Source organism: Halictus rubicundus, chromosome 6 (assembly GCF_050948215.1).
Source record: "Halictus rubicundus isolate RS-2024b chromosome 6, iyHalRubi1_principal, whole genome shotgun sequence".
Classification (NCBI taxonomy): domain Eukaryota; kingdom Metazoa; phylum Arthropoda; class Insecta; order Hymenoptera; family Halictidae; genus Halictus; species Halictus rubicundus.
The window spans coordinates 9495241-9520069 of NC_135154.1; the positions used below are offsets into that span (position 1 = coordinate 9495241).

The window sequence follows — 24829 nt, forward strand, 5'->3', positions numbered from 1 at the left end:
GGACATCAACCCTATCGACAAAGCAGAGAGACACCCTTAAAGAGTTCATAGCAGGAGAATCGTATAATCGGCGACGAGAAAAGACAGGGTGGCACTCTGTCTGCCATTTAGCCCGTACATTCAAGATCCCAGGATAGCGTTTCGATCTCGTTGACACTCGCAGCCATGAAATCGGCGCGGCTTTTGGCGTCAATCTCTCAAAGTAGAATCCCGACGTCGGCTTATTGTGGCGGTTAAGGGGTGGCGTAGACGGGGGTGGTTGTTGGGTGGCCTCGAGTGGAGTCTCTGCCGGCTCGTTACGCACCAATTAAATGCGTGCAGCCTGGCTGCCAAAGATATTAGAGTTATCCGAGCGAGTGGCCGGTCGAGCAAAAATAAGTAATTAGAAATACCGCATGGATAATATACGCTGCAATTAAGGCCGAAAGAGGGCCACCTAGTTGCCACCGCGAAAGCACACTGCTTCTCTCTCTCTCTCTCTCTCTCTCTCTCTCTCTCTCTCTCTCTTACCCTCTTTCTCTCACTCTTCTGGTCGTTTCCACCCCCGCAACGGTGGCTCGGCACAACCCCCACCCTTTCGGAGTCGGTTGCAGTGCTGGTGGGCACCGTGCAAAGGGGGGTGGAGCCTCAACCGGATGCGGATTCATAATTAAACACGCCCTTAAAACAAAATCATTACGGCTGTGTCGACTCGGCCTGGCTCTTCCAACCCCCGCCCCGCACCATCTCGCCCGCGCCACCATCAAACCCCCCGCTCATCCCCTTATCGGCCATCTCTATCTTTTCTTCCCCCGGAACAACCCCGTCGTCGTCGTGTCCCTGCACCACACCGCCGCGCACCCTCTTGACGCTGTTCCGCGCGTTCTAGGTGAGCCAGTAGAATAGCCGAGAAGGTGAAAGAGACGCGGAGAACACCGGGAGAGGGGCTGTTCCCCGATGTCCTCCGCCGTTCTTCATGCTTTTGCTCCTCATTCACGTAAATACGTGCCCGCGCGATCGTGCACGCCGACAAAGATCCCATTTGCTACCCTGCTACCATCTACACCGGTGCAGTTGCCCGCTTACTTTGCTCGCGAGCTCGGCTTGCGTCCATCTTACAGATTTTGGTCGGATTCTATGATAATTGTCTCTTCCCTACTGTCATTCTCGATGTACTTTTCATCAATATTAACGTATTATCACTACCGGCGATTATTTCTTGATTCTTGAAAGTTTATGACCATTGGCTAAGAATTTTTTAATAGACTGCAAAATAATCCTCTGTTAATAATCCTAGTTGTTTTTATATACTCTCTTCCAGAAACTAAAACTCATATAATTTTAAGTATTTCGACCTCAGAAAATTCTATGCTATAGTTTAAATAATAGAAAATATGTGGGCCAAACTTCAATTCAAAACAGTCGTCCGATTTCTTTAAAAAAATTCCCAAGCAGGACAAAAGGATGTTTTAGATTAGAAGACTCCCTTGAGAATTTTGCTCTATGTCAGGATGAAACCGAGAAAGAAAAGAGGAATGTAAAGTATCTATTTTCGCCTAAATTAATTCAAATTTGACACAAATTTGCAATTTTTGCTCCGCGTTACAGGAAACTCGGAATAAGTACGAATCGGATAAAACTAAATCAAATGTGGTACAAATCGAATCGGAATTTTTGCTGCGCGTTAGAAGAAACTCAAAATCAGTAGAAATCAGATAAAGCTAAATTAAATTGTAATTTTGGCTCTGCGGTACCGGCGTTATTTCAGGGTTTACTGTAGCTATTTGTGACGTAGCACGATCAGTCGATACAAGAGTGCCCACGCATCCCCTAATCAAGCAGAGGATTCTAACGAGCCGGTGGAAGAAAAAATTCGCAGAAGAAATCGGTCATCGTCGGAGCAGCGTGCCGATATACTAAATCCACCCCCTCCAGTGCATGTGCGTTACATAGTATGTCTCGCAAGTGGATTGCGCCGAGTCGTACAAAACGTGGCAGCGCCTCGCGGACTGGTTCCCGGTCTCCTGCCTGGTGAGGCTCGAAGGGGAACACGCCGAGAGAGGACACGGGAGAGACACAGAGGGAACAGAGGGAAAGGAAGAACGCGAGGCCGGTGGGTGGATGGCGAGGAGGAGAGACGCACCTCTCTCGCCAACACCGGTTGTTCCAACGCGGCGTGCTCGGTAGAGAGGGTGGAAGCTAGTTCCGCACACCTACCCCTTGCTTCTGGGAGGATGAGGGGGTTGGGCATGCTGAACCCACCGTCGAGGCATCCGGGGATTCGAACTGGTTCCACCCACAAAGTCCATCGCGCCGGTCCGGCCGGCCCGCGAGGAGCTTTTCCTATTTTCTCATAGCGGCTATAACCGAGGAGATCCAACCCCCTCCAAACCCTTCCGACGTCATCCTCCTACGCCGGGGATCGGCCAGTCATCGAGTGGCTACCCTGGATTCGTTAAGGAATTAAGGATACATGCGCACCAACTTTCGGGTACAGGCCGTCTCTCTCCAACGTTGCTGCTGCTGCTAACCCCGGACCCGGAGAATCAGCATTGCGGCTGCTTGGATTTTCTTTGTGCGCTATTTGGATGCGGATGATATATCGATATTATGCGGATGAGACCGCCCCCTGACCAAACCCACCTGCAGACTCCTCTCTGCAATCATTACGACGAGAACACGCCGAGGATCCCGGCTATCGCGTGGGGAAATCCTCAGATTTTGGTCTTGAGGTAGAATATGTTCATTTGCATTGATGTTTTGTTGGATTGTTTCTGAACGATTCAGAAGGTGTGCTTATCTTTAGGAGTATGAGGGCGTGGGAATGTTCGTCAGAATTTTTTACACTGAAGTTTAACGTCTTGGTATGTTGAGTCAGACTTGGGGCGGAGATTTTCAGGAAAATCTCTTAAGTAACAATGGTACTCCTTTCTTCCGAGGAAGAAAGAAAATTCTGTTCTCATTGTATTTTTCGTCAGTCTTTCTGCGTTTAAGTACAAGCATACGTATAACGTACATTTTACTATTGCTTCTTTACTTCTAGAGAAGTTTTAATCATTGTAGCCACGAAGAAAATCATACAGCAAGATTTTCTAACAGGCATAACAGACTAGATTTTTTATACCGAAAGATACAATTGAAGATACAATTTCATTGAACGATTCAGGAAGAATGGACATTGAATACAGGGATGATATTACATTTTTGAAGTCCATTATGAACGTTCGATTAAAGATGGACGAGGAACGAAATTGAAACCGAAACCATCGAGATTCGAGATTTTTCTAGCGCCAAGGACTAATTCGCGGCGAAATCTAGCGGGCCGCTCATTAGTATACATTAGAATTGGACAGTAAATAATTTTCGGATGACGGACGGTGGTGCACGGTGTTTTCGCTCATTTTGATGAATATTAAGCGGGCGCCGAAATTTGACGTGCGCTCGAGCACCGTTCGCCATGAATTATATACGAAACTGGTCTACAGTATGCGAAACGTGACTATTCGCGAGCTCTCAGACACTATTTCGCGAAACTTCACGGGCATTTAATTACTTTCCCAGTAAAAGTGTGCAAGGGGGTAAAAGGGAGCGAGACAGAGAGAGAGAGAGAGAGGGAGAGAGAGAAAGCTGGTGTTGGTGTTGCGCGTCGCGGCGCAGCACGGCGCGTCGCGAAAGTGAAGCAAACTGTCCGTAATTTCGCAAGTTCCCGGTGTCACGTCGTCCATTTATTACTCAACTTATTGTCAGCGGGCAGAAGGAAACAAAAGCGCAATAAGACGCGGGAGAAGAAGCCGGACGGAAGCCGGAAAACGCGCGAGCGAGCGGCCGCCGCCGTCGCCGCCCCCGGAAAAAGGCGAAAACCGACGAAATGAAACGTTCGCAAACGAGTCACGATCCCCTAATTAGGGGGCTAAATACCGCTGACGTTTTTTGCCGTTGCAATATTATCATATTTAGTATGCGCACTTAGGAAGCCGGCTTAAATAAGCCCTGGGACCTCCGGAGTACGGAAGCTCCGGGCGAAAGCACGAAGTCTAATAAGTTCCACTGGCCGAGCTGCAGCCGGACTGCGACTCGTATTTCTGCGACAGTATTACTGCTCGTTCACGTGCTCGCGTTACCAGATCTACGATATTTGATCAAAAACTACCAGCCATCGTAACCCATCCTGCAAATTAACTTCCACGTCCCGGCCACCAGTCCCACCAACTTAATGTCTGGTTAGCTGCTTCGCATTTCGATCTGCGGAATCAATTCTGCTCGAAAGGAAACAAATTCGCAATATCAGTACTCAGCACCGTCATTCATAAGCCTCTTGTCAGTCAAGAATTTATCGAAGCAGAAAATTCTAACTTGAACACAATATTTTATTCGTGGAACACGGTTATCGCAATGGCCAAGTTCCAATAATTGTGTGTCGTCTAGTACCGACTCGAAAAATCTGGACAAACCGCAATCACCTTGACGACATGTCAACGAGCATAGGAGAAAATTAAAACGTCAAGAAAAACTACGATAAAGCTGCAGCAACAATCATAAGTAGTATCTAAAATTTGATTACTTCTCTGGTTCACCAACTATACTAAAAGGGAATTAATTCTGTGAGAGTAACGTGTTATAAGAAATAGTCTTTCTGTTGAAAGTGACACAATTTTTGATGTCCTTATATTTTAATTTTCTGTATGTTTTACTCACTGAGATTGTTTTCAAGGATTTTTTCGAGGATGTGCCTCTTTCGCTATTGAAGAGGTTCAAATTGATCGGAAAATTGTTGCGGATAAAAATTGTTGGGATTTTAAAATTTTGTCTAATTTTGTAAAGGTATTGGGGTGTTGTTAATAGGGAAGGTTATTTCTATATTGCACGAGACGAGATTCGAAGAGCTGCGTCCGCGCGAACCACCCCCCATCGGCCTTCGATTCGTAGCACTCGGGCATTGAAGTCTCCTATCTGTTTCAGTTATTCCCCACCTTCCTCCGAAGCGTTCGATCGATACATCGAAGTCTCAGGTGGCGCATGTTTCCACTGCAGGTGGTCCCTTCGCGGGAAACCTTTGCCAAAAGTAACGCCTTTTTCCAAATTCGAACAGTGCACAGGCCACAACCTTGCTTCTCCAATTTATAGAAAACAGAAATACTTCAAAAAAATAAACAATCCTTTCTATCTAAGAGTGCTACATTGTCTCAGATTTATCTACAAATATCCTACAAAATTCCCACATTTCTGAAATCAGTGATTACGAAAAATCAATAATATTCAAGTAACAGAGACAATTGAGTTTGGAATTTCTTATGGCAAATATTCACACCCCTAAGGACCAGAATCCCATGCTGTAATTTTGATAGCAATACAAAAGACAGTTAATTAATTTAAATATCAATGCACAGAAGATTTTTTTCCTAAAAAGAGTACAAGGAAAGTAAAAATCGCGTTGGTCCATTCCGAGAGCAGTTCACAGATTGATATTAATCGCGCTTTAGGATCCGCGATATCCCAGTAATTCCGGCCATGATCTGGCGTTAGGTGAGTAAAGTTTCGCGGAGAAGTAGATGAAGACGGTCCTGAAACGGGGAGACGCCTTGAAAAAGATGGGCGAGGAAGAAGCGGCCTAAGAGAGGCTCTAATTTACCAGGACGCAGGGACTTTGCGTCTGAGACTGAAGCTAACTGCTAATTTAAGGGTTAATTCCTTAGGAGACAAGTTGGCAGAGTTACGACGAAAATATTCATGGCATTATGCATACGCTTAGTCGGACGCCGGGTGTCGCTAATAAAAATTAAAAAGTCTAATTGTGAAAGGTGCTGGTTGCGCAGTTTAACATCGTTCCATCACTCCCTTCCTCCTTATATATTATACATATATCCAGAAGTCCGAGGATCCGCGACAACAATTATTCCAACGATTATCTCCGAAGCGTCCCCTAACCGAGACGTCCCAGTCAATCAATCGGGCACATCTCCTATTTTCCCTGTTCAAATTGAAACGGAGATTGATACGAACGTCCCCTTAAATGGAAACCGTGCATCCCCTGGATATTCGAATTATCCGGATCCTCGCCTCCTTAATTCGATTTCCAGCCGAAGAAACGAAAACAAAACGGAGGCTGCAATCTTCCTCGATATTCAATTTCCGATACAACCGGGGAAAATGGCTCGCTGGGGGAGAGTTACTATGAAATATGCTCACCCTTTCTTCGAGAACTCGATCTGCATTCGCCGTGTCGAAAAAGCAGGCATCGCGCAAGGAAATTCCTCCCCCAAAAATTGTTAATAGTAACAAAAATTAATTAAAAATTTCTTTGTATCCCCAAAGTCTGCTCCTTAAAGGGGGGAAAAATTCTCTCACCTGAGCTGCACCGTTTGCTCCGAATAAATGTTCAAAGTGGAACCGAATTTCCAAAGTTTTCTCCGAGGATCTTGACCTACAATTTTGAGACCGCATAGTGATTCCATGGGAAGGTTCCTGCGATCAATAATTTACCAAAAGCTTGCTGCCGGCTCTGAGATATTGCGATTATCGATTTCCATAGGGTATTGATTGGGGATTATGGTTTTCGGGCACCTCGTGAGCCGATGGGAGCCGAATCGCTTGGGATCACGGAGACGTCAGCACTCGGGGGCAGAGGATTTGGTGAAGTCCTCCCCGAGACAGTTCGGTGTTTCGTTGATAGGATAAAGAATTACTTGGCGCGGGCCAACGACTGCGGGAAATTACTTTTTAAGTACACGTGGTGAGTTTTAAGGACCGACCGACGACGTTCGCGCTTCGTAACTTCCACGCGGGCTGCGGATGTCAGCCGGGAGAGAACGGCGCTGGGGGGGTGGAACGGTCTGACAGCAGGCTGACAGTCAGATTTGTACGTTTTAAGCACCGGGGCCTTCACCCTTCGGCCTCTCATTTCGCGCGATAAATAAGGCTGCGACTTCGCAGCCCGAGTGACAATTAAATCGAGACGCTCTGTCGACTTGGTCCGCTCCGAGGGACGAGTTTATGGGACAACGTTGGATCAAACAGTGCGTAATTGTAGTCGAAAGAGGGCGTTGTGATGCCGATGTATTTACTTTCTTGAAAACGGTGCAGCGACGAAACGTGGAAGCAAAGATGTTCCTTCAGAGCGGAATATTATTGAGTTTAGCCAAGATTTATAAACCTCAGGCAAAAGAGAAGATTATATCTTGCGTTAATGTATTCAGCGTGTTTAAAACGATGCTGGAAAATCTGGAGAGGTTGCGAGCGCATAAAAAGCATGCCTTCTTACATGCATTTTGTAAAACATTTCGTACAGCAACGATAAAATATTGCTCGGTAATAGAGTATGGATTTTCAAATAGAAAATAATCTTCTAAATATTTCGAGCATACAGTTTACACTGACCCGTGTCCAGAAAAATATGAAACGGACATAATGCGAACTTTTTATGAAAACCAATAACCGAAGAGGCAGCAGAGGTGCATTCTAGAACGCTCCCGAGCATTATCCTCGCTCGCAGAGCAATTCCCGAGTCTCTAACGAGCGCCGAACCATTCGAAAGAAATTTGGAAAAGGGAAAGGGCCGTAACTCGTGCCAGGATAACGGTAATCGTTAAAGGAAGGGCAGCATTCCCCGGTCCACCGGTTCGGTGTCGTTGGATCACGTGCCGGGGCTTGTAAAAATAAAGAAAATTTATTCGCCTAATTTTAGTGGGCGGTCGTGTGTTCGGCGGGTGTCCTCCGATGCCGGGTGCTTTGAAGGGAGTCGAAAGGGGGCGGGGGAAGGGGGTGGGAGGGTGAGTCCCACGGAACGAGTGGCAATATAGTTTCCTTAATGGCGCTTAAAAAAATGTTAAAAAGACGGTATTAAGAATGTGACTACGGGCGGAAAGAAACTCGGAGGAAGGAACTCGAGTGTCGGAGAGGCTTGGTAGCCGAGGTGGACAGAGAGAAGGGAATGTACACGGTGTCGGGTCCCTGAGGGGGTTGCAGTCGGTCGAGAGGGGTACTCTAAGGGGGGTAGTACGAGCCTGGTTAATCGCCGTAAGACAACCGGAGAAATGAGCGAACAGTAACGCCCGGAGTCTCCGTTCCTTCTTTTCGTCGGGGGATAGAGGGGCACACGGGGGTTGGTTAGGGCGGAATTTAAAGGAGTGTCGAGTGTCGGGTACAGGGGGGTGGGGTGGGGAAAAAACGCGAAGAAATTAAAGATGAACCTTCAGCGAAATGGGGCGTGAGTTTATAAGGACCCTCCGGTTTTCGAGACACCCGAGCCACTTCCTTTTTCTCGGTTTTATGCCCCCGAGCCGTTATCTCGTTCGCTCGATCGAGAAATAAAATGCTTTATAGTGTTGTAAACGGTGGAGCCTGCATCCCAAGACATGCTAGGCTTCAATTACTTGTTCGAGGAGCTTGTAGCTCGGGCGTGGGTCAGAGCTATGATTGATACATTAGACAATAATTGAATAAATCTCTGGAAGAAATGCGTACGTTACAAATTCTCTGAAATGTAATTTTCTATGCATTTAGTGCCTATTTTAGTCATCAACAATGGCACTAGATCTTTAGTTCTTTTATAGTATGTTACACTACCTTTCATTGCTACAAGGAGCAACGTAACTTTACACTAGACCATTACTCTAGCCTTTTACTGGATACCCATTTAATTATTCCCATTTTCCTGTTGTCCACAATTATTTCACTACTAAGAATCTGTCCACTAGAGATTTACTGCTAGGAGAAAAATCGTGGCCTCGTCCCGTGCCATAATCACGCCCTCAGACCCTGAGAGCTTATGCCGAACCGGGACGTAAATTTGCCAAATTGATTGTAGATTGAATATCTAAAAAATAACCAGGTTGATCTTTCCACTCAGATTCGGTGGATTATGGAAATAGGGACGTCGATGGGCACGTTAATCGTCGTCGACGTTTCTGAGCGCCTCGATGCTAATCAGATCACTCGGAATCTCATCGTGCAGCGTTCGCCAGAGCAGCAATCACCCCCTCCGGAACGAGAGAGCCACCGTCGAAGAGGTACCTCCTGAATACAAAATATCAATCAGCTTCGAGGGAGAAAACGGGCGAGAAAAATACTCGGTAATTACGACAAGCCCTCCCTTTAGCATCCCCCGACCACCCCAATCACCGTCGTCTCGATTACGCCGCCGGAGGATGGGAGATTTCGATTTTCTTTAAGAGTCCCCGCCCATTAGGACGACGAGAACGTTCTATTTTTCAGGACGTCAGTCTAATCTCGAGCAATTTAATAGAGTTGAAAGCGGAAGACGGACTGCCACGTTTTACACGGAGGAATCACTATTGCGCAAACGATTTTCTGCCACGCTCACTCGCTCGATTCGCAATGCCAACGGGGCCGTCTGTTTCACGAGACAATTCACTCGTTTCGGGACATTTTTCGTTCGAGGTCTTGCTGAACTGATGGCTTCAAAATTTGCTACACAGGCTTTAACTGTTTCATTAGATTCTGCACACGAAATTTTATCGAATTTATCCAGAAAGATAGAAAAGACGATGTTACACGCAATTTCGAGTAGTTGTAGAAAAAAAATATTATCCAGATTAGTCCAAGAGGATATTAAAAATGCATTGTATGTATACGTTCTTTGGGGTCCTGAGTCGATGGTAGATCAATTTCGTTGGTGGTAGAAATTTAATAATGAACGGAGCACCGTTCGAAAGGGTTCCCGTGATGAGGGGGAAGAAGAACGGCGGAGGGGCATGGGAAAAAATAATTGGGGATTCTGGGAATTTTCGAACTAATTTCGGCCGCACGGTTGGTCGCAGGAAGGATACAATATTCCAGTGATAAGTTTCTCGGGCCATTTTCCTTTCCACGCGTATCCTGGAGCCGTCCCCTTCGAGGTCAGAAAATCCACGTTCCAGCGAGCAAGGGGGCGCGGTATTATAACGAATCCTCGCGGAAATTAAAGGAAGGACCTTTATGTATTCTCACGAGAATTCATACGTAGCCGGTTAATTACGAAATTCAAATTAACACAAAAAATGGTGGAGATCTGAAGAGGTCGGCGGGGGTATGAGGGGGCGTCGGCGAGAGGCAGGATAGGGCGTGCGGGGGTTGGGGTTTCGGGGGTTGGAGGAGCTAAAGGGGGAGTCAGGCGGGCGGGGGGTGGTGGGGGTCGACGTGTTTTAAGGATCTCCCTTTTTAAGGCTACGGACTCGCCTACTTATTACGTTTCTCGGTAGCTCCGCTGCCGGTCTGGCAGTCGGTTATTTACCTACTCGAGGTTTTAATTACCTACCCCCTAGCTCTACGCCGGACAGAAAAGTAATCTTGGAAGTATGTGAAAGCGAGCGCAGAATTTACGTAACGGACGTTAGGAACAAAGTAGGTATATTGGCCTTAGCCAAGCACTTTTCTTCGTTAACACGGAATAACGTCTGTATATGAGTAATAATAACAACCAAGGGGTTCCGGACGAGAGGGCCCTCCACGAAAAATTCTAATTTCCCCAGTAGTGAAAAGGAATCCTACCAACGTCCTTCATGTTTGATGTATTTGTTTCGCTGTATACTCTATGGATAACCGTCCCCGTAATCAGACCGGTAGCCATTTCTGTGGTCCAAGTGCCTTGCAAAAACCGTAGAAACAATTTTTTAAAGTAGTTTTCCGCATTCTACCTCCTGCTCCGTGGTTTGGCGCTCGTGCTCTCCAACCGGGGCTATGTTTTTCACTGATTCCGCTGTTCCGCCATTTTGTTATCCTCCCCGGAGACATTTCAGACACGTTATAACAAGTATTTTCAAGATACGGTAGCTGTTACTGTTGATTCTGCAGTTCCGCCATTTTGTGGTCACTTTGGGAGCCATTTTAGAGATCCAGGTACATTATAGACAATTTTTAAAAATTAATTTCATACCTTCAACTTTGTACTTTTCCTCCAGTCTTTATATTGTCAAAGGGGGCTGGTTCTCGATACTAATTTTTTAATTCCACCATTTTGTAGTCACTTTGACAGCCATTTTGAAGGCCTGGGTACATCATGGAGACCATTTTTAAAAATAATTTTGAACTTTTACGTCACTTCCACGCTTCGGTATTTCCATTTTCGAACAGGGGTAGTTTTCCGTCACCAATTTCCCAGTTTGTAAAGCAATACTGCAATTTTTAGGGGCGCTGGTAGTTCCACGATTCCACGATCGTTCCGTTTAACCATTCCGCGATTCGCCAGCCGTTTTGCGGAATCAAAACGCGAATTTATGTAGCGGATTAGCCTCGGCGATCGTATAAAGAGATCGTACGGTTTTAAAGGGTTCTTCGTCGTCCCCGAAAACGCCAGATGCATCGAACCCAGACCCTGGAACCGATGTCTGAGATCCCGCGAATAGGACGCGCAGTTGTATCGACGGTTACGAGCCTCGTAAAACGTTATAGTTACATTATAATAAGCCACGCGTCGGAGAACGAAGAAAACGCCGAACGACCGGGGCCCGTGTTTATGTATCACTGCGGATGGAAATTCTCCTGGGGCGTGTAAAAGGGCAGCAGAAGTCAACGATTTATGGCGATGTAAAAGAGAAAGTCCTGATTATTGGCACGTTTAGGGGCTCGTAACCGCTGGGTGGAAACGATGCCGAAAAAAAAACGCTGCTAGTTCTGATCCTTGGAAACTGGCTCGCGAGTAAGGGCGCCCTTCTGGGGGTTGTTGCGGCTGGGGCGGGAATTGGAACAGATAAATTCGAAATGAATGCGAAAATGCAGTGTTGGAGTCACCGGTTATGATCTGAGAATGGTCTCACAGTTGCTTATTCCTTTTTAAAAAGAAATCTTTAGATATCAATTGGGGGTGGTTGCGTTCGGGAAAAGAGGCTTGATAAATGTAAAACTGTAACTCTGATAAAGTGTTGACGCAATAAATTGCATGATGCAGACTTGCACAATTCCGTTGACCATTCCAAATACTTCTCTACCAGCAGTCTTCTCGAACGAGCCATAAAGGAGGTAGGAAATGTCCATAAAATGTCACTGTACCGTGCACTTCGTCCAGAGACTCGACAACTGGATCGGAACAGATATTCGTATTAGCGTTCCCGATATTTGCATAGTTCTATCGCAAGTATGACGTGCAAATTTCTGACGAAAATCGCGCTTAACGACGACGATAAGGAAAACTCAACCATGCGAGCCTCCCCGGCGCCCCAGAGCTTATAGCCGCGGTAATATAAAGCCCCGTTCGGCGAGACGAAGTCGGAATAAACGGAAATTACCGGGGCCATCTTGTAATTATACGGCTAATAGGAAGGTAATTTAGTGTCTCGAACTCGAGTTACCAGTGCGCCGGAGACGTCTGTAGGAGCGGTTGGTAGCCCGCGTTGCCGCGGCCTTCGCGGAAAATTAAAATAATAAACGGCATCGTTAGGATTCATCATCTGATTTTAATTTCCATTCCGAAATGATTGCGCATTATCTCCGGGGCCGCTCCGTAACACCGTTTCTGGATTTACTGCTCGAGGGCCAGGCCAGACGTTCCTCGACCCGTTCTCTCGCTCGTTCGCTCGCTCGTTCGCCAACACCGGCCTCGTTTTTCCTCCGTTCTCTCCAATTTTATCTTCTTGTTCGCCCGGCGCTCCTCCGAGACCACCTGTTTCGTTATGCATTCGACAGTGCCGATGATTTACCCGAGAACCCTCCGGTTTTCGCAAAACAAAAAAATCGGCCAAATCATAGCGATCGACGTCCATCAAACTTTCCATTACCAGCTAGTATACTGCTGCAGGTTTGCTGCTCGAACCAGTTCAATTTTGCAAATGCAGTCATTTCTCGATATATGTCACAAATACTTGGGTGATAAGCGTCGCAGAACTATCCCCACTACTGCGGGGTATACCCCGTGGGGGGTCTAGGAGCTCGAGCAATGTAAAAATAATGCGGGTTGAAATTAAAGAATAGCATCTCCTGGACGATATATGTCACCGGCAAGACCCGCGTTGTTGACATATACAGAGAAAACACTGTAATGTCTTCGTGCGTACGTTTAATCAATTTTGAGAACCGTACAATCGGCGTTCTAATAAAAATCTGGTCGCGTTGCCATTTCCGAACCATTTCCCGCAACAGTGCCGCGTAAACGCGATGGAACGCGGCTATTGAAAAACTTCCGTCGCGGATTTCTAATAAAAGCGTCCACGTAGCCGGTTTTCAATAAAACAGTGTCGATAAAGTAACCAACTCGCTCGACTTTCCCGCAGTTATGGCTGTTACACGGCTGGTTTAAGCTTAACCGAACTTTTACGACAACCGAGCCACAACGGTGTGTAAAAACTGCGCGTTTCTTTGAGATCGCTGTTGATAAACTTTCATACGGACCACGTGCAAAAATGAGGAACAGCGTCGATCAAAAATTGCACTAACGAAAAGCGTTTCGATTTGGTGCAACAAAATGGTTGCACTGTACGCTTATCGGCAAACTTGAAAGACGCGGCGAGCGACAGCCCCGCTTTAACGGTGGTGGTGTTCACGAAAAATTTAAGTGTCGTCGCATAAAAGCTTCTCGCGGAATCCAAAATTTACTGAGCGTGTTCGACGGATGCTGTCCGCGGTTGTTTATAAATGTCCTGAGGACGCGTCGCTCGTCGGAACAGTCAATTTATCGCCGAACCGGCGCGAACGCGTGTTTAAATTGCCGCTGTGTGCGCGGCGAATGCGTGGCCCCGTCCGAACGGCCGAATTATGCTTTCCGTCATTACGCGTCGCTGTTGCGGGACCGAATATTATTTCGCGACTCGGGAACAACAACGCTCGGCGGCCCCGCCCGCCGGAGGAAAAGAGAGGGAAAAAAGCAACGGCGGAGAGACAGCAGAGAACAAATACACCGGGTTCGACGATTATTTTTGTTGGTTGTTTGAGAGCAGGAGAATCCTCTGGCATCCCTCGTACGTTTCTACGCGCGTTATCGCGATCGTAACGGCGAGAGAGGGACCGGGGGCCAGAGCACGCATCGGACCTGACGCGCGACCCGACGATTTTGGAAAATAAAGTTTATCGCCTTCGCGGCCTCGCAGCACTCCAACATAATGGCCCCCGTGCGCGATCTCTCTCTCCCTCTCGCAGCCACCACCATCACCCGTACGCTCGAAAATGTGAAAAGTATTACGTCGTTGCTCGTAGATTTGGACGTAATTTTTATGGAGCTGCGGCAGCTCAACGTGTCGGCGAATAACGATGGAGGGAGGCGAGCGGACGCACCGCCGGAAATCTACGACCCAGTATACCAATTTATTCTCGAGAACAATAATAATAGCGCCGCGTCCGCGAATCAGCTTTTTTCGATCGAAATCCTGTCGCCGGTTTCCTCTTCCAGCTTTCGCTCGAATGGGCTTTTGAAAATCCCCCGGGCAAGCTTGACGAGCGATAGTTAATGGGATGCTCGATGACTTATTACTTCGGCAAATTTGTACGGATTCCAGCACATTTTTATGAGCGCAATGCTGACATCAGCTGTCGAATACATATCTTACTAACAAGTACACCGCGGGTTTTATGACGAAAATAGGTGGGTACAATTTAAAATAGTGATAAGACTAAGAGAGTGCAGAAAGAATGAAATTTTTACTTGGCTCCCGTTTCTTATAATTGGCGCACAACATCAGACATTAATCTGAAACAGGAAGGACGCAACATCTCATTTCCCACGAAAACTCTACAGACAACGCAAAGCCAAAATAAAATAAAAAATCCTGCCGCGCAAGGCTCCGTTTCGAAAACGATCGAAGGTAGAAGATCGCGCGATGGCCTCGCCGCTGGGGGTCGAAAGCACGCGAAACTTGGTAGCCGCGGCGGTAGCCGATTGTCAACGGGTGTACGGTTAGGTAAGTGGCTAATTAACATTACAACTACCCCGGAGGAATCTCCCGCTGTCGAGTCGGCATTGCTGATGTTCCGGTCGCGTTCTCGGTGTGCCAGAACAGCGGCGTTGTTTCTAGCCGCGCGTAATTTAAGTGTGCCACCGAAGACACGGTCTCTCGCCATGCGACGCCGGGCATTATCATGGTAATTTGTTAGAAACAAACATTATAATTCCCGGCGCGAGGGGAAGGGAGAGAGAGAGAAAGAGAGAGAGCGAGAGGAAGATCGAGAGAGAGAGAGAGAGAAGGTGGGAGAGATAGAGGGCGGGTGGGCGACTGCTCACGGAGCTCTTTGGTCGAAGAGGAAGGGCTCTGTCCTTCGTAGAGAGGTGGCAAGACTGAAGAAAAGTGGTCGGGGTGGGAAGCGGAACGCTTTGCCTAGGGGAAGAGGCAGGGGTTAAGACTTGGTACCCAAGTTAAAGGCGTAAGATCTACCGTGTTTTGGACAGTGTCCATTGTCTCTCGGTTATTTATTAGAGACCGCGCCGCGACGCTGCCTGGCTCTCCGGGCGACGCGACGCGGCGAAGACCAAGCTAAGATGGTGCTCTATGCCACATAACGGTGCCGGGATTTATATCTTGGTCCACAACCAAAACGCCATTATATCCTGGCTGTGCCGGAACCTCTTCTCGCTGCTGCGAGGATACCTTAGACACGCCGCCGCGTCGCCCGGCCCCGGGAATCCTCCTTGTACTTGATTCGGGGTGATTAAGTCAGTGAAACACCTCGGGCCAAAGTTTTCCCATTCAAGGCCGTATGAATTACCGAGCCTCGATCGGACCGGCTCTAAGACGTTCACGGGCGATGGAACTCGATTGTCGAGACGATGGCGATTAACCTGGCCATTTGAAACGCAAATGTCGACGTCTCGCTACGGCGAGACCGCGCTGAAAGCCCCGGGAATTGTCGCTGCCGGTTCTTACACGTGTGAACTACGCTTTGCTAGGTTTGCAGAGACTCTTGTCGGCCACCGGGAGTTATTTTTTCCAAGATTTGAACCGATCGCACTCTTCCTTTTGTTTAAGAATATTTCTTTCTATTTCGGAATCTTTGTGATCAGACTGCGGGTTTCTGTGCAAAATAAAAATTGTCTGCTTTAATCCATCGCGTATCACGATCCCCATTTGGTGTTTAACAAGATAATTTTTGGACATAGGAAGTAGAGAGAAATTTCTTTTGAAAGGAAGAAGCGTTCTAGGTGGTAGCAGAGGCCGAGGCCTGGAAATTTGCGAAATCTTAGCTCGAAGGGAGACAAGAATGGGCGGAAGGTGGAAAAGAGGGCGCGAGAAAGAGATCAACGTTGAACGTGCGCCGTAGTCGGAGGGTAGGGGGATGAACTCGAGCAGCCACCACTAAAATCCGTGCTGCTGTGCCACTTCCTGCGCGAGGTAGAACCGTGGAATTATTAGATATGCAACCACGACGGCTGGCCTCCTACCGGCATTATTAAACTTAGTTATGAATGCCCATTAAAACTGTAAAGGAAATGCATTAGCTTGCCAAGGTATTGTAGGGCTGACAAAGCCACCCCCTGCGGAACGTGAGCCACTTCGCCGGCAAAGCTTCGACCCTCGTTCGCTGGCAAACGTTAACATCGGATACTCCGGACGATCGAGGGTCTTCGACTTCCTCTTTCTTGGAGACAACCCCGAAGTCCCCTGTTTGATCCATTCCGAGGGATCGTCTCGTATCTTGGCGTTTCTGGAAGTCTGTCTACGAGTGTAGAAATATTTTTTTTTTCGTTGATCGACCAGGATGGAGTCCTGTAGGAGTTGAAGTTCTTCCCTGCGAACCATACGTAGTTTTAGGAATGTCGAATGAAGATGTTAACGTGCTTGATTTTCCCCGTAGATAATTGGAATGAAATCAGCCGGCGGATAGCATGAAGAGGAGGCCGAGAGCCCGAAGAAAGCCCCCAGAAGGGGTAATTAGCACAGAATTATTGTCATTGTGGGAGTTGCAGCCCTTTCACGCTTATAGGCTATACAAGCCGGCGATAATGGAGGATACGGGAGAAAGGGGATGTTGCGTGCACGCTCAGTTCCTTCCAAGACGAAAGGGCGTTTCGTATTTTAACGGGCCGGTTTGACAATGGACCACGTTGTTCTCGTACACGACTTCCACGGAGGGAGATAAAGACACTGGTTCTTGGCCGAGAGAACTACACTCGTGGATTCTGCGAGATTTCCCGAGTTTATGTGTGCTGGCAACCGCGCGAGTCGCTGGACAGGTGGTTGTATCCGGAAGAGTGCAAATTATTGCGCACACAGTTCTTATTGACAGACGTGGAACTGGAACGAGTATGCAATCAGAATAATTAGAAAAATGTGGGTACGAAATATAAACATTCTCTACCTGAATCGCAACAGACTGGAAGAGTACCAAAATTGTCATTCAATTATTCAGTTTCTGGCGCATTAATTAAATGAACGGCTGAGATATTAGAGGCAATAAAAAGATTATTGTCGTCAATTATAAAGTCATGAGCAGACGATTTGCATAGATTACAGTTTTTGAGTTTCTTAAAGAATTTTAATAAGTCGAAACTAATAATCGCTTCAAATTGGACATAGCTTTTTTTACCATAAATGTGTAAAATCCGTAGCCTCTTTATAAAAATAATCCGCCGTTTGAGGATTAATCCGTTCAGTAGGTAACTGTTCTGTGCTTCTCCCATTTTAGTTCCGAAAGCATAGAATCCGCAGTCCACCGATGAGGTGCAACGATAAGACGAGATTCCGTCCGCATATTCGCGGAAGCCCAGATTCGTATTCCAGAAAATCCCGAAACCTTAATTTCTGCTCCCAGTGGCCAGCCATTCTCCGGCGCATATGAGGCTGCTAATAGAGGAGTCGAGGGACTCTCTTTCCTCGTTCTTTCAACGCCGGTGTCGCCTTGCCTAACACATTTCTAAGCGCGCGGCACACCAGCGTGTGCCAAGCCGCGCGAGCGTGCAGGGACGAGCCAGCCGTGGATGAACAGAGAAAGAAAGCAGCCACGGGGCTCGGAGAGAAAATGTATCCGTGCTGGGAACGAAATACGCATACCAGAAGGGAGAAAGAGAGGGCGAGGGTGCGAGAGTTGGCCCATGTCTACCACAAAAGCCATTGTCCGCCACTTACTAAATTCGTCGAGGCTTCCTCTCACCCTGGCACCCCTGTCCACGGTGCACACTGGCCCCCGCGCACCACCAATGTAAAACACTTCCCGTGAATTTTATTGCTCGAGCTGCCTCCTCGTATACTTCCACGCGCGCCCCCGGCTCGCCTAACCTGTGTCCAGGAACTGACGGGACCATCCTCCCCCCTTCCTTCATCCCCCGCGTTTGCTTGCGCGAATTGTAAGGCCGGCCATTGTGCGTCCCGAATAAAATACAAGGGAAGAAGTATTGATTAAATATAATTAACCGCGGCCGACGGCCTGCACTGGGAACACGGTTGATCATGGTGTCCTCGGTTTTCATCCCTTATCACCCTTACATGAAGGAGAAAGGGCGAGTTTGTCTAGCTTTATAGGAAACATCGCCTAGCATTGAAACAAGGACACTAGGTATTGTTACAAAGAATTTTTCCCATTTTCATCAGGGATGACTCGTCGGATTCTTCTTGATAGGTTCCCTATGATCGCCGTTCTATGGTCTTAATCTGTCGATAAATTACACCTTCTAAACTTTTCACAGTTGACTTCAACATCTAGGCAGTTAACAGTGACGCATGAAAGTGTATCCTCCCTAATAATCTGACCTGGTGTAACAACTTTGGAAATATTCGTCAGAGTCGGCGGAGCACAAACAGTCAACAGAAATGGGGATCTGTACACTTTGCAGTCTTGTGATTGTATAAAATCAACTGAAAGTAACTGTGGGTTCAGATTGAAGGATTTCGGAGCCCTAGCATCAGTTTCATCCCCTATCGCGGTAACCTAAAGAAGAAGGCTTAGCTTAGCAGAAACCTGCTTTACCTAGCGGGAGTTAGAGTTGCAAGCAAGCGGGTAGGAGTGTAGGCAACGGTGTATTCGTTGTCTGACTGTCCTCCGAGCGACTTATAGTTATTTGGGGGATGCGCGGTTGTCCCGCGCGTAGATCATCGTCCGCGTTTATCGCGCGTCGGGGAAAGAATTCGAAACGAAGGTAACAAGGTAGCCAGTTCCAGAAGAAGCGGCGTTATCTTGGCGACAGGGGCTGGCGATTCGTTAGAGCGGCGGTAAATTCGCGAATTAAAGAACTTATTCCATTTGGGCAGCCAAAGGGGTGTGAACGCTTCCTCGTTCGTATTATCTCGCGTCGAGCGAGAAGAACAAAAAGGGTGTGCGGGTACGCGGTCGACTAGGAGGGTGGTGGTCTGGGGGTTGAAAAGGGGGGTGGGCGAGAGGATGAGGATGAGGATGAAGGCGGGGGTGGTTGGCGGCGGTGTGGCGGCTAGTAGAAAGGCCAGGGCGAACGACGGGAGGGAATAACCTGTACGAACGGGGAAGGAAGACCGAGGGAGAGGAGAGCAGCAGAGAAAGGGACAGAGAGGACGCGTTTAGACGTTCGTTCCGCTGGTAACAAAGATAACTCTATGCAATAAAAATGATTCAAAGTTTCCCGCGGCGGATGGTGGTTCCGATGGCGGAGCGGTTGACAATAGCGCGTCTTTGTCTCCACCCCGTACCCCGATGCTACCCCGGGCCGCCTCTTTCGCCCTCCTCATCGCCGCCACCCCCCAACCCCCTTTCTACTCTCTCTACCTCGTCCGTATCCTGCGACACCTATCTTCCGGTTTAAAGTCCCACCGTGCGCGCCAGGGAGGAACCTCGCTAACTTTTATTATTTACGACCGATATTTCAGCCCGCGCGAGCCGCGCATGCACCCGCCAACGGCCGTAAAGTGGCCCTTGGGAACCGGCGATTCTTCAATTCAATTGACTAGCTCAGAACGTCGCCTCCGAAAGCCGCCGATACTCCACCATTTGTCTCAGTTCGATTTCTGATTCCTTTGGTCAGGCAAGGAACCTGGAACAACTGATCGGTTGGTATTGTTACACAGTTTGTCTCTTTTACAGTCTCTAGCTCCCATAGAGATCTTCTTCAACCCCCAGCAATGATCTATCGGGAACCAAAAATCAAATCCATCGATTTGTTTCGACAAAGTCTCTAACCTTTCCCTCTGCCTTACACGAAGGAAGTCCAGGGCACGAAGGACATACATATATCTCTCAGGGATACGTCAGCGAAGGATTATGGCATTCCAAGGGGTCGGTTAAGTAGAAGTTGCCCGATAACCACCGGCGGGGCCATTAACCGGCGTGTGTCGCTTAACGGCGATTACCGCGAAAGCGTTTTCTCGGGCGAACTTTTGATTCGGGACGATTAAGCGCCGGTTAAATTATGGTTCACGATACCAATATACAGGTCGTAGTAGGGCCACGTGTGCTGCGCCAGGGGGAGAGAGGAGCCCATGTCCCGCGGGTTAATCGGTGTAGGTGCATACGCGCGCTAGTGGAAAATGATTACGAGGTAAATGAAAGGGAAGAGAGAGAGAGAAAAGGGCCACGCTCGCGCCACGCCGACGAGAATGGGCAGGACGTTTCGTTCTCTCGGCCGGTGCTTTTATTTCATTTCAATGGCACCGTGGGATCAGCGGGTACATTAATGCTTGGCCAAGCTGACCGAGCTTGGTGTCCTCTCGCGAACAGCGAACGCCAGAACAGCCACGAAGCGGGGGCGGACGCCTACGAAAGACCAAAAGACCGGTGAGGGGATAATTTATAGGAAATGGGTTGTTCGACGCTCCGGAGTAATTTAATTAAAATAAATGTCCGTGCCGCGGAGGAACGTTACCCACGGAAACCCGCGGTCCGCAACTGCGAATAAAATGCAAATTCAGACCCTTCAACCCGGTTACGTATGGGTATTCGTAGCTAGGTAGATAAAGAGCTCGAGGGGGATAGAGTCTCAGGGAGGGTCCGGTTCTTCTCTCCCTTCAGGGACCGATCATCGCTCGTTCACCCGTTGATTTGATAAGGGAGAGTCCTCAGGAACCTCGCTTCTCTGCGCTCACTAAATTTTCATCTTTTTTTTTTACAGCATTATTACTTCTGTCTGGAAATTGTTTATTCCAGGGTTATGGGAAAATTTAACACGTTGTAGAAGAGTAGAAAACACGTTGTTATTTTTAATATTAGATTCATGGTTATTTGTTAAGGTTTTAGGAAATACTGCATTGCTAGTTCATGCTCAATCATTCCTTATGATCAACCCCTATGCTGACATTCAACATTTTTATCCAGCATTATGGTGTTCAATAAATTTCAAGTTCGTATCTCAATTTTTAAAGACACTGCCTCATAAAGATACTTCTAATATATTTGATCAATAAAGTAATATTTGTTTCACATTGTTTCCTATTTATCTCTCTAAAAAGTTGTGTTAGTATTGAAAGAAAAAAAAACGTTATCATTCCCTAATTTCCCTTTAAAAAGCCTTCAAATCTTTTCCTCATGAGAGTACCATTTTAGGCTAAATAATCAATTGTCCAACACAATTTCAGAATCCAAAGAACGCCTAAATGACAACATAAAATACAAATTAAAAATAAAGGTTATAACGTACACGTTCAAATCAATTTGAACCGTGAAATAAAACATCAAGTATAATGATACAAACCTGTACACAATTTCATACTCGTACTTCAAGCACAGAAAAAAAATGAAAAAAACAAACAATAATTTTACGCGGTTCGAACGCATGGAAAAAGTAAAGGACACCTGCGCGGCTCGCCTCGGCCGTTGTAGAGGTTAGGTTCCCATGCATCGAAACGTTGTACACAAAGTAATATACAGAGTTCCCGATGAACAATTTTTAGGAGCAGAGAATACAGCGAATTAATTAAAGAACAATTGATTATTTACCTGATAACCGACGTCCTTTCCGTCCTTGCCAAGAGACACAGCAACGTTCAACGTCACCACACAGAATTCCTTCGCGTCCCAGACGTACAGCACGTTGTCACGGATTTCCAGAACGTTCCTCGTGTCCTTTATGTTCTTCGGCACGTGGTTCTTCAACTCCCGGAACAATGGTCTCTCGTTTAAACGCAATGGATCCGTGTACGCACTCATTTTTCCGGGGATTGAGGTTAAAACAGCGCGCAACGTACTAAACAACAACGAAGTTCCCTGTTTGAATCCGGCGACGTTTACCGTTGCCAACATTCGAAACTTGAAGACGGTTGGCAGCGCTGGGACAGAATTTATTTCCAGTTCGAATATGGCGGGCAGATTTGCAGCAGGACGAAGCACCGATTTTCAAAGGGAAGATTATTTGTTCATTGAACTCGTTTTGTTCTAAAATTTATGGTTAAAGTGTTCTTTGCGACGTGCTTTTAGCCTGGTATCGTTATCTCAAGCGCATCGAGCGGAATTGCACTTGTTTTCTGCTTTGATGTAAGTATTCCTTCCAATGCTGAAAAAGTACGTTGCCTTGAGCCCAATGCAACAATAATTGATACTATTTTCTTTGAAGGAAATGTTACTTAGCGCAAACAGTTCTCTGTATATGTTTCTTTGGTGTTAGGTAAGGTCACCTGCGAGATACTTGTTTTGTATTCTTCAAAAAATGTTTGCGTTAGTATTTGAGTAAGCATGATACAAACATGGCGGTTCGTTGGCCTCTTATGGGTGAACGGCGAATATTTATGCGTTTAAAGCTTAGGCATTGTTCCGTAACGGAAGGAACCGTTTGTATTAACAAAAGTTAATACTATATTTATGTTGTTTTGCCCAGAAGAAAGCTACCAGTCGATGAGAGGAATTTTTCAATAATTAGGATTTTTATAAAATAGTCTATGAAGGTAGGAATTGGCATAGATGTCGCCCGTGACGCCAGAACTATGCATCTAATTCCTAATGTTTTAAGTAAATAATTAAATTATTTAATAACAATGAAATCATACATATTTTGTGTATACGTACATATTTCCTCCTCTCTCCTAGCAATGTTAGAAACTGTGATATATGATTTAGTTCTCTGGTTCGAAAATTTAAAAAAATTTTTTATTATCAAGGATTACAATAGAATCGATTAAATATTTAATGGTGTTTAAAAAAAAATAATTCAAAGCAATTATTGCTTCAGAAGGCCCCGGAGGGATTCGAACCCTCGATCTCCTGTTTACTAGACAGGCGCTTTAACCAACTAAGCCACGGCGCCGGTTGAAATCACACTTCCTAATTGCAGTATTTCTTTATAAATTTCTCCATAAATAATCATATTTTTTCAACAATTTATTCCTGTGCATTTAGCACAAATCCTACATCTTTCTTCGCTTCCTAAACTACTTGTTATTTTTCCAGAAATTGCAAAAGAAGGATGTGGATGGTTTCATGATACTTTTCTTGTGAGTATTTCTATTTAAAAAACATCATGGCACGTGCAATTAATTTGTCAAGGACTAGCAAACTATATACACTTACATGATGTAAGCTATATCCCATGTAAACTACTTTGTTTCATGTATTCCTCGTTATTCTCATAAATTGCAAAATAAAAATATTAACAAGGTATTCAGATGTTTATCCTGTGCATATTTTTTTCCAGATACATTACTGCATATATAATTTATTTTCTAGGGACATGCTCTTCTTTTTTATATATTATAACGATGTCTATCTTGATGAATGTATATTCTTTAAGGGATACATAGAAAAACATTTTTCCGTTGTATACTTTCCTGTCCACAAAAATTTCAGGTGATCATTGGAAGCACCAGGAGGTTTATTGTTATGCAGATCGTCTAAATGTTTAGAAACCAAAAGAATTCGCCCCCGGGTGGGCTCGAACCACCAACCTTTCGGTTAACAGCCGAACGCGCTAGCCGATTGCGCCACGGAGGCCTTTTGATTCCCGAGTGCTTCAAAGTGAAGTAGTGTTAGATTATTTTTCTCTTGTCGCAAAACCAGCAGTCGACGATCTTACGCAATCCGTGATAAACATGCTGAATCCGCAAACTGATATCCGCATCGCTGCCGAAGTTCTAGACTCGCGTTAACAAGTGTTCCTTATCAGAACATTTTTAAACCTGACTACAAACCTCCAGCACTGCATAAAATATTTGTCCTTCAAAAAAACAAGCCACTAAATCCACTGTAGTATTATTTTCAATTGATCGAAATCATTACGAGCGGAAATCAATCTCTACTCTACTCTAATCTCTTGCAGAACGTATTAATTTACTATAAAATCACCCGTAGTCCAGCGATGATTATTAATTGATTCGAGGTCACATAGTTAGCTGTGGCACAGATACATTTTCTCTAAAATAAGAGATTTAATAACATCCACATTTTATTTGATTAATTTACCTTTACCGTTTCGCGGTTATCGAAAATTATTAGCCATCCCATCACGCGCACACAAAATTATTCATCAAACTGGCTTAGTACACGTATCAGCTCAGAGTACACAAGTTCCATTTTAAAGCAATAAATCCTAATTCCCTCGTTTGCATCACGGCACCGAATAAATGCTCAAAAATCGAACAGATGCGCGAGCGTAAGAATTCATTGCAGTATCAGCCCTTCTTCCACGGCTGCATTGGAAGAGAACGATAATGCGTGTGGTGTGTTAAGCGGGAAATAGTCTGGCAGTTGTGTCGAAGCTATATACGGTTAATTAAATGGGGTTGGCTCATTAGTAACTGTCTATATGCAAGGCGATGGTCGAGACGCGATTGGAGGGTGGTCCCAAGGTGATTTATCCGTCACGATGGATCGCAGATGTTCGACTGGTACGTGGCATGGGTTGCCACAATGCCGTAATTAGGAGAGTGTTTCGTTTATATGCATGCGTAATCGAATACTGTATTCTTTTCTTTTCGATGATAAATCGCTGACAACGCTCATTGTCGCGGAACGTCGGAGATGCGCGATTGGTTTTCCGTTTCCAATTCGTCCTCTTGCCGCCATTTTTATTGCTTGGACATTCTGGACCCCGTTGGAGAGCTCTATTACCTTC

At 46.2% G+C, this 24829-nt stretch overlaps 1 protein-coding gene and 2 non-coding genes across 3 annotated transcripts in view; all 3 read right to left on the minus strand.

Moving 5' to 3' along the window:
* The window catches only part of Mbo (nuclear pore complex protein Nup88), a 73541-nt gene extending 51548 nt beyond the window's left edge, over positions 1-21993 (minus strand). The window contains exon 1 of the mRNA XM_076789841.1: positions 21727-21993. Within this exon, the coding sequence (XP_076645956.1) occupies positions 21727-21936 (210 nt within the window). The 5' untranslated portion in view covers positions 21937-21993. The remainder of the gene's footprint in view (positions 1-21726) is intronic.
* Positions 21994-22952: 959 nt separating this feature from the next.
* On the minus strand, positions 22953-23026 carry Trnat-agu (transfer RNA threonine (anticodon AGU)). The gene has a single exon. It is a non-coding gene; the product is annotated as a tRNA-Thr (tRNA).
* Positions 23027-23635: 609 nt separating this feature from the next.
* On the minus strand, positions 23636-23709 carry Trnan-guu (transfer RNA asparagine (anticodon GUU)). Its single transcript has one exon. It is a non-coding gene; the product is annotated as a tRNA-Asn (tRNA).
* Between the last annotated feature and the right edge of the window lie 1120 nt (positions 23710-24829).